This window comes from Trichosurus vulpecula, chromosome 6 (assembly GCF_011100635.1).
Source record: "Trichosurus vulpecula isolate mTriVul1 chromosome 6, mTriVul1.pri, whole genome shotgun sequence".
NCBI lineage: Eukaryota > Metazoa > Chordata > Mammalia > Diprotodontia > Phalangeridae > Trichosurus > Trichosurus vulpecula.
The window spans coordinates 138058349-138068022 of NC_050578.1; the positions used below are offsets into that span (position 1 = coordinate 138058349).

The 9674-nt window shown below is 39.8% G+C and overlaps 1 protein-coding gene across 1 annotated transcript; it reads right to left on the minus strand.

Annotated features, from left to right (window-relative positions):
- Window positions 1-5543: 5543 nt before the first annotated feature.
- BBS12 (Bardet-Biedl syndrome 12) lies at window positions 5544-8361 on the minus strand. Its single transcript, XM_036765666.1, has one exon. The coding sequence runs from the start codon at window positions 8334-8336 to the stop codon at window positions 6228-6230; it is 2109 nt and encodes a 702-aa protein (XP_036621561.1). The 5' UTR covers window positions 8337-8361; the 3' UTR covers window positions 5544-6227.
- Between the last annotated feature and the right edge of the window lie 1313 nt (window positions 8362-9674).

The following is a 9674-nucleotide window of genomic DNA, read 5'->3' on the forward strand; positions in this document are numbered from 1 at the left end:
GTGGTTGTTCATTTGTTTTCAGCCACGTCCAACTCATTATGACCCCATTTGGCCAAGATACTCAAGTGGTTTGCCATTTCCTTCTCCAGCTTATTTACAGATTGAGGAACTGAGGCAAACAGGGTCAAGTGTCTTGCCCAGGGTCACACAGCTAGTAAGATGAGCATTCCTGACTCCAGGCCCAGCATTCTGTCTACTACAACATGTGACAGCCCCATTAAAGGAGGGAGAGAAAAAAGACAACAGAGAAACAACTGTTAACTAATGTGTTACTGTAAGAGATATTTGTGCTTACTGTAACTAATTTTAGTAGCTGGCACTGCTGATGAGCTTCTGGGAAAGGTCATCATGGCCCAACACGAAGGATAAGAAAGGGATAATGGAGATAGTGAAAGTCAAGGAAAAACTGAGCTATCAGGAGAAAAATAAAGCTTGAATGCAAGCAAAAAAAAAATATTGTTCTAAATCTAAGAATAAAAGCCTTGTGTTAACAAGTCGTAAACACCAAAAAGGAGGAAAAACTGAAAGCAATACAATGACATGGAAGAAAATAATAGTCCATTATGTGAAGGTCATCTTCCAGGGTTCACTAGATAAGGTCAACAGGAAAGAGTCCTACTCCCTCTTGGGTGGCTCCCAAACTTGGAATGTGGACATCACCAGTCTTTTCCAGCCAGTCTCTTTCTCCCCCCACTAGTCTAGACCTACTTTCTAACTACCTCCCCTAGCTCCACCCTGAGGAAGCATCCTTTTGATCCCAAGTGGAAACGAACAATGGAGAAGAGTAGTCCAACCCCACTAAATAGCTGCACTGCTATTTTTAAGGCCACAGTTTTAGTAAAGAGAAGAAAGAAGACCAGATCTACATGACCCAATCTTTCTCTGCTTTGGGGGAAATTATCCAAGTATGGCAATTAATAAAATTCTTTTTCATATAACTCAGGAACCCTCAGTTGAGACAGGATCGCAAAGAATTAGACTGTCTCTGTTTTCTGTCTCATTTCACTTCCTTCTATATACCTGGATGACAGAAAGGCTTCCCCTTCACAACAATGAAGTGTACAGAAATAAACAGGATGATATATTCATGTCTAGTATGGAACATTTTATACCATTTTATATCATTTTTCTAATTTCAATAAGACTCAGAGCTTGAACTAATTAACCAGAAGAAAAGTCTGGACCTAACAGCTTCTTTGTTCTCTGAGTATGCTCAGAGATGCCTCTTCTTATGTCAACACACTCAGATAGAGCATTCCTTTCTCTGTCCATGGCCATTAAGGGTGAAAACCTTGACCCCAGACACTATCTTGAATTATGTGACTTTTCCTTACCTTAATATTTTATGGGCATATACTATGTTATGGAATGTTAATGCAAATTAAACACAGAGATCCTGGGTTATAATTTCAATTGACACTTTGTCAACTATCTGACCTATTGTATTTACAATCCATTCCATTAAGAAAAATCCTTGTCTTGTGTCATAATTAACAGACATGGGGGTCATAAAAGTTATATAATGCAGGGGGCTGTGTTGGGACCAAAAAATGTATTTAAGCTTCCTCATTTCTTTGTTCAGGGAGTCAGACTTAGTCTGGCCCCCATGCATGCATGTATCTGCTAAGTTTAAAGGGAATGAATAAATAAATGTATAAGTAATATGAATTTTTCTATCACCTAGCCTGTTGTTTCCTTCAACCAGACTTTCAGGTTTAACACTAGACAACATTAACACGGATTGAATGGAAAGGGAAGCAAACTTTAAAGAATAGGAAAACTTTGGAATTGGCACCTTCCCTCTTAGACAGAGCCGGGGGAGGGAAAGGAGAGGGGGAGAGGGGGAGGGAGGATGGAGACGGGGGAGGGGGGGCGCATGGGAGAGGGGACACAAGTACTTTTCTGTCCCCTCCTCCATGCCTTAGAACAAAAAATTTGGCCTGAGGGCCAAATTGCTCAATGAGCTAAGAATGTTTTTTTCATTTATTTTAAAATGTAAAAACCATTCATTCTTAGCTCTCTTTTACAAAAGCTAGGGAGGCTAGATTTGACTCTTGGGCTCACCCCTTACACTATCCCATCTGGCTTCCGAAGGCAGATGCAGCTGAAGCCCACAGAGATCTAGCAGGGGATTCATGTCAGCCATGATACCTCAACATTACAGCAAAACAAAAATAAATTTTAAAAAAATCCCACCCAGTCTCTCAGTCTCTATAATACCCTCCTTGATTCATATCCCAAACTGGGTCTTGCCATGGAGTTACCCAATTTAAATGTCATCCTGCTTGCTCACTTCTTGCTCATCCTAATGAGATTTTCCTTCTCCTCTTCTTCCAGGATGAGGGAAGAGCAGAGTCTTTTCCTAAGGCAATGACAGCTTTATTTTGCCTACTTTTGGAGCATTCCCAGGTTACCTAAGATAGGTTCAAGAGACATAGTTTTGGGGTAATTTAACCATGTTATTAATAAGGCCAGCAGGTTACTAATAAAAGGCTGGTCATCTGGCCATTTCTCTTAGACCAAAGACAATCATGGCAGCCTCTCACAGTTTATATACCCTTCAAAATAGGTGGTCCATCAAATAGTAACCAAATCTAATTGGTTAAGGGGATTGGAGGTGGGGCTTTATTAAAAGGAAAGGCTGAGTATCTCTTGAATTGGGGAAGTATCTCTATACCAGACCACCCACAGTTCTAGGCTATCATTTCAAAGAATATATATACCCCACTCAAACCTGACCAGAACACAATAGCTTCCACCAGGGTGGTGCTTTGAATGGGAAAAGTGAGACCAATCTCACCATCAGCAAAGTCCTTAAGAATGGATCTTAAAGTCAGGACTCCAGAAGAAGGGAAAAGCTCTGAATTATTGGGGGATAATTTGGGGAAAGCTCTGGAACTCCCCCCAAATTATTGGTTAGTAATAATCATTTCTCACAGATGGAGGGACCGGCTTTTGGGATAAGACATTTTGCTACTCATCCCCAGAGAAAAAATTGATGGGAGTGCGAATACAGATCAAAGCATACATTTTTTTACTTTATTTTTCTTGGGTTATTATTTTGGTTTATGTTTTCTTTTACAACCCAATATGAGAATGTTTTACATGACAGCACATGTATAACCTATATCAAATTGCTTGCTTTCTCAATGAGGAAGATAGGAAGGGAAGGAGAGAATTTGGAACTCAATTTAAAAAAAAAAACAAATGTTGAAAATTGTTTTCACATGTAATTGGGAGAAAAGAAGATACTAAATAAAATTTTAAAAATCAGTTACATTTCATATAGGAGCCAGTCATATTAATCAGGATGGATCTGTTCCTTCCCTACTGGAATAATCTTTGGTAGTAGATTAATATTCTCTAGTCATGAATCTGAGAACTTAGTGATAGGGGAACAGAAATTGACTAATGTAGCTGTGAATAAAAATCAAAAGCCAGAGTACTGGAAAATCCTAAGTTGTGCTCACCATATGCTGGGAGGTAACCCTAACTAGTTAAAAGATTTCTCTCCCTTGGACATGGGGCATGTACAACTGTAGTCATGTTAAATTGAGTAAAGACAGTTGCAGAAATCTGGAATAATCCTGACTAAAGATATGCTGAAAGGAAGAAGCAAAGTAGCTGTGCTGAAAAGTGGAAGGAATAGCTCATGGAACTGAAGTCAAGGAAAGAAAGCCAGTTAAATTTTTCTTTCTTCCTTTTTTGTTCCTTGGAAACCAAGTTTTAATGAGACACTGATGGGAATAGTAGCCTCTGTGCAAATCTGTTGGTCAGAGACCAAAATCAGGAAAACAAGATCTCGAAGTTTTGGGGTCATAGTAGTCAAAATGATAGTAGCGAGGAATGTGTTCACCATATGTGGATATTCTACAAGTTGAATAATTTAAGGCATGACTACACAGGCTACTCACCATCAACTTCAGTTCCAAGTGGTTGTGCACCTGCCTTGGAGACATAAGAGGAACAAAGTTTAAAAGAAGCATTGGCTATAGATTTCTTCCCTCACAATGCTGACTTACCAATCATCCAACATTTATCTTTTAGCCATTTATACTGGGAAAGGGAAAAGAATATTTGTTGCTGTATCTTTATCATGGAAAACCAGGAAAATCTGGGAAATAAGAAACTCAGGTCACTGGTAACGGAGCTTGATGCCTGAAGGACAGCCAACTAGTAGAGAGGACCATGAGACCAAAAGTGTGGGGAAATATGCAAGTTCTAACCAGCTAGGGATTAGTGTCTCAATAAATGTAAATTGAGGAGCAGAGTTCCAAGCTTTATCAGTTTATGAGCAGGGTGCAAACCTGTTAACAAACTGGGTCAAATGGTTACCTCAGTTAGGCCTAACCTCTGGGTGTCCGCCTGCATCCCTAAGGACTTCCTTGAGGCGACAATAGAACAGTGGTTAGCAGGAGAACTAAACTTCTAAACTTAGTTCATAAGCAAAGGGACAAAGAAACGTGGCTTGAGCAATCACACAAAATGGGTCAGCAATACAGAACAGGATCAATTATAGAGTCCAATCAATTATAAAATGATACAGAATCAATTTAGTTTCTTCATTAGGAAGAAAACCTGGGTGGTAGTGAGGTAACGCATGTGTGTTGTGCTTTATAAGCAGATACAGAAAGTTAGCAGTCCCATGTCCACTGATCACCAAGGAAGGAATGGATGAGCAAACGATATGAATTTGAAGAAACAAAAAAAAAGGAAGGAGAAAAGAAGAAAATGCTACACATCACTGCATCTCAGGTTCAAATGTTATACCCTCTATATATATTCTGAATGTCAAGATCAAGGTTACTAAAGGTTTCTACTCAAAATGTCAAAACTTTAGGATTTACCCTTTAAAGAGGGATAGAGGCTTGGACATTGGTGATAAGAAGTCCTATGAATGGGGGTAATAACTAGAACCAAATTTATGGCTTACTGAAAGGGCAGTCTCCTTTGGTATGAGAGAGCTATGTCATCTTGTTGGAAAGGCTAATTCTTAGAACTGGAATGACCAATAACATCTAAGATATGTCTTACAAAGCTGTTTTTCTCTGCCCTGGGAGGACAGGAAGTATGGACTAATCAGCTTATGGAGTTTAGTGAACAAGCTGCATTCTACTTGCTTGCATACCCTAAGCCTACAGAGTCCTATACATGAGCTCTGCCTTCACTACGTAGCCAAGAAGCAGAGACAGCTGGAGATCATCTTCCTTGTCTCACCAACAATTAGTATCTAAATAATAAAGACCAAATTTATTGTGGCTATATACATTTTAAAAGCACATTCAGCTCAATAACTTTAAGATTTAGAAAATGTCTGAGTGCCATACAGATAACTGGATATATAAATCCAATATACAAAAACATAAATTTGCAAAATCTGAAATTTGGTAGATTTTTCCATACAACTATTTGCCAAATAGATTTTTTACATAGTAAGTTTTCTTATTACATATAATGATCCAATTTAAAAAAAAAACGCAACTCACACGAACACATTATGTAGAATAAAGGCATATTTTAATACTAGAGATAATGTAATCTTGAGAATATTTTAACCAAAAAAGCAAAATTTAAGTTGTATACAAAGTGGCAAAACCCATGACTTTAACCCAGCTAAAGTGTAGACATTCTTCCAAAGAACACTTTAATCCTTAATATCCCTGCCACTACAGCCTTGAACAAAGAAAAGAGAAATGAAGCTCAGCTAGTGAACTGTGTAAGGTTTTCAGATGATATAGATTTAAATCCATCACTAAATGAGGCAAAACATTTCACTTGTCACATTGAACCTTATCCACTTTTTTCTTTCTCCAAATAAAATGAAAAACTGAAAATCAAATTATTCTTATTTTTCAGCACATCAACTTTGGCAACATATTTGGAAACATATTTCTTTTTTGTTCCACTCCCACCCATGGTAGGAGAAGGAAGTTGCTTCTGTATTCCTAAACATTCTTTAATAAAACATGCTAGCTTCACTCAGGTCCAGAACTTGTCTAGCTAAGTTCTAATAGTATTCTTTGGAAGACTAGGTAGCAAACTTATCTAAGGTTTCTAGTTTATTGTTAGGAAGAAAAAGGCACTTCATTTTTTTCTTCTTGGTACTTATTACCTCTGCATTGGACAGAAAATGGTACTGTAGCTGTTATTTACTTATTCAGGGAATCCTAGATTTTCTTAAAAGGTGTTTCACGATTATTTTCTCATGGTATTATGGTAAAACAGAACTACAATAGAAACAATTCATCAGACTCCTCTGAGTTTAACTGTGTATACTCTGCTCCAGTGATAATTTCCGCGTCCGTCTGAAGCACTAAAAATACCAAATCTAGCGCTCTGCGCCATGCCTCAATCTTTGGTGTGACAACATCATAAACTCTTGAAGTTTCCTTTAATCTACTAGGAACACCTGAATTTAAAATCCCACTAGTCACTCTATTATATTCCTTCAGAAGGTATAATAAAGGACAACCAGAGCCTGTAGTCTTTTGGAGAAAGTTTTGAACAAATGTGCTGGCTTCACTCACTGAAGAGCATGTACCCGTGTTATACACGATGGATGAAAGGTACTTGTGCCATCCATCTGCCAAGGCTCTAAGTACAGCTGGTCTGTACAGTGCCTGAGATGAGGCCGTCCAAGAGGAGGCTGTATGAAGCTGTCCTGAACAATCCATCTTTTCGTGTGACTGTTCTATCAGCATGTGGAGATGGGTGAGGCATAAGACTTCAACTGCGCCACCTCCCAGGAAGACCTTCTCATCGACTAAAGCATGATACACACGGTAAGCACACGTCCAGAAGTGATCTTCCTTGGCCTGCATCTGCGCTATGACTGGGCTAGTGAGCACCGCAGTGGCCAGAAGGATTCCTTCAGCTTTTATTAAGATCGCCACCTTGCTGCTCACTTCTTTGGCATTCAGTTGGCCTGCTCTCCATAGGCTCACATAGACGTCACTCCCCACACAGTCTTCATTCAGTTGTGTAGCATAGGTCACCTGCACTGCTCCGGTGACCTCTGCAAAATCCTGCAGCACATGACGTCTCACTGGCCCAACGATCAGCAAGTTACTATGTATACACCTTTCTATTAAATTTTCAGACACATTTCCTCGCACCATGACTAGGTTTACATTTAACTGAATTAATATCTCCAAAGTATGGTCCAGCCACAGCTTCTCGTGATATGTCAGACTTTCCAATTCAGTTTTAACATTTCCCAGCCCATTAAATCCCAAGTGGTGGTAATTCTCTTCAAAATCACCATCTATGAGAACTACCCGCAAAGGCTGATTCTGGAGTTCTCTGACTGTAGTGGTATAGTTTATTGATACAAGAGTTATGTATCCAGAGTAGACACAAGAAAAGCTTTCAGGGATGCCTGGTAAACAGCAAGTAGAAATTTTTGAAACATCAAACCTAAATGGCACTGTACAATTTCTCTTCTTCATGTGTGCATTCTGATACTGGCATCTGACTGCTGCTTCCACTAACATCATACTGCTATGATCTCCATGACTCAGACCCACTGCCAGCTGTACCAAATCACTACAATTCTGAACATAAGGGTCTAGCTCTCTTTCGTTGGTTGTCTGATAAGAGTCATTTTCTGCCCTACTAAAATGCCTGCTATGGCTTAGTCTTGATTTTCTGGTGTGGCTATTTGGTATCAGACTGGTTTGGGGAGCTTGAGACATAGCTTTATTTCCTTTAGCTACAGACTGATAACTGAAGTAAGAAGACCTAGAAGATAATTCAGAGGAGCTCCCAGAAGAAAATGCAGGAGAGGATGGTTGGGAAGACACATTTTTAATGTCACGTTCTCTTTGGATCCAAGGAATCTCTGCTGGAATCTGCACAAGGGGGCTGGGAATGATACTCAGGGTTCCAAGAAAAGGATATCTCCTTGTGTCTCCAGTGTTACCAACCACATCACATAGAGGGATTTGAAGAGAGACAACTTCCTTCCTGCAAGACTTCAGGCCTTCTGACATCACCGACACTATGACTGAAATGGGGATGTCTTGCTTAAGACATTCTAGGGCAGCAGCGCTCCATGCACCGGCAAGAAACAGCAAGGTGTTGGTCCCAGTCCCATACGCACTCTGCTGTGACTGCACTGTTTCATAAAGAAGCTGTCCAACTGAGCTTGTTAAATCCAGATTTTCAAGAAGCCTCAGCATAGAACAGGTCAATACACTTTCATGAGATCCTTCACCTATAATAAACTTGGCCAACTTTACTGGGCCTAGGAAACTTCGTCCTGTTTCTGTTAATAAGGACAGCTGCTGAAGACCTATGTGCCTCCTTCTGTTTATATTTATGCAAGCCATGACCATGATTCAATATCTCTAATGAAATAAAAGCTCCTAACACCTCACACTCATTCAGTGTCAATGGTAGTTACAAATCCCACATGACTCGAAGCAGTCTGAAAAGGCTGCTTCACATTGCTTGGAGGCCATGCCGTGAGCTAAGATCCTGCTGATGAGGGCGTCATCCTTCAGTGTGAATGTACATGTGGTAGGTGCTTTCATCTATGGCTAAGATATGTTCTCTCCCTTTGCTGGTATACTGCGCTCCTTCTACATGGGAGTTTTTTCCACTGATAGGACTTGATAATTAGACTTTGATTACATTTTGGTGGAATATTTTCTTCTGTAAAGGAAAAGTAAGAACTAGGTTTACTCAAATGAATCAATGGAATAAGAGTAAATGAGCATTAAAAACCCCTATTTGCCTAGCAATGTGATAGCCTTTGATCATTTATGGCTCCTACATGTGTCAAAGAGATAGCAAAAACAGTAGATAAAGTGCTAGGCTTAAAGTCAGCAAGCCACGGGTTCAAATCCCACTTCTGACTCTAGCTATGTGACCTTGCATAAGTTACTTACCCTCTCTCTATGTATCTCAGTTAAGCAATAGGTCATATACAGGTTAAGATCTTTTAGTGGAGGGAGTTTTCATAACAGGAGTGCCCTGTGCTTATGGAGCCATATATGATTTACATATTTATGCACATGTAAAATATGCTGACCCATGAAATTACAGATGACTTCTGGGATTACATTTATGTACCTGTGTTCTCATTCACTTATGTATGTATACCTGCATAGGCATATCTATCTATCCATCCAACCATTCATCCATCCATCCATCTGCCATATCAAGCTGTATATGTCTATCCATCTATCCATCTATCTATTGTCTGTCTGCCTCTCTCCATCTGTCCATCTATCTGTCTCTCTTTCTCTGTCTCTCCTATCTATCCATCTGTCCATCTGTCTATCCATCTATCTATCCATCTATCATCTATCTATCCATGTCTCTCTCACTCTCTCCTCTGTCTCTGTCTCGGTTTCTCTCTCTCTCTCTCTCCCCCTCCCTCTCTGTGTGTGTCTCTCTCTGTCGCTATCTCTCTCCCTCTATCCATCTGTCTCTATCTATCCGTCTTATCTATCCATCCATCTGTCTCTTTCTTTCTTTCTCCCTCTCCTTCTATCTATCCATCTTTCTCTCTCTGTCCTCTCTATCCATCTATCATCTATCTATCCATGTCTCTGTCTGTCTCTCTCCCTCTGTGTGTGCCTCTGTCTCTATCTCTCTCCCTCTATCCATCTGTCTCTCTCTCTTTCTATCTATCCATCTGTCTTATCTATCCATCCATCCATGTATCT

Excerpts from the sequence above, each read along its gene's own strand:
- BBS12 (XM_036765666.1), bottom strand. The coding sequence starts at position 8,336 with ATGGTCATGGCTTGCATAAATATAAACAGAAGGAGGCACATAGGTCTT.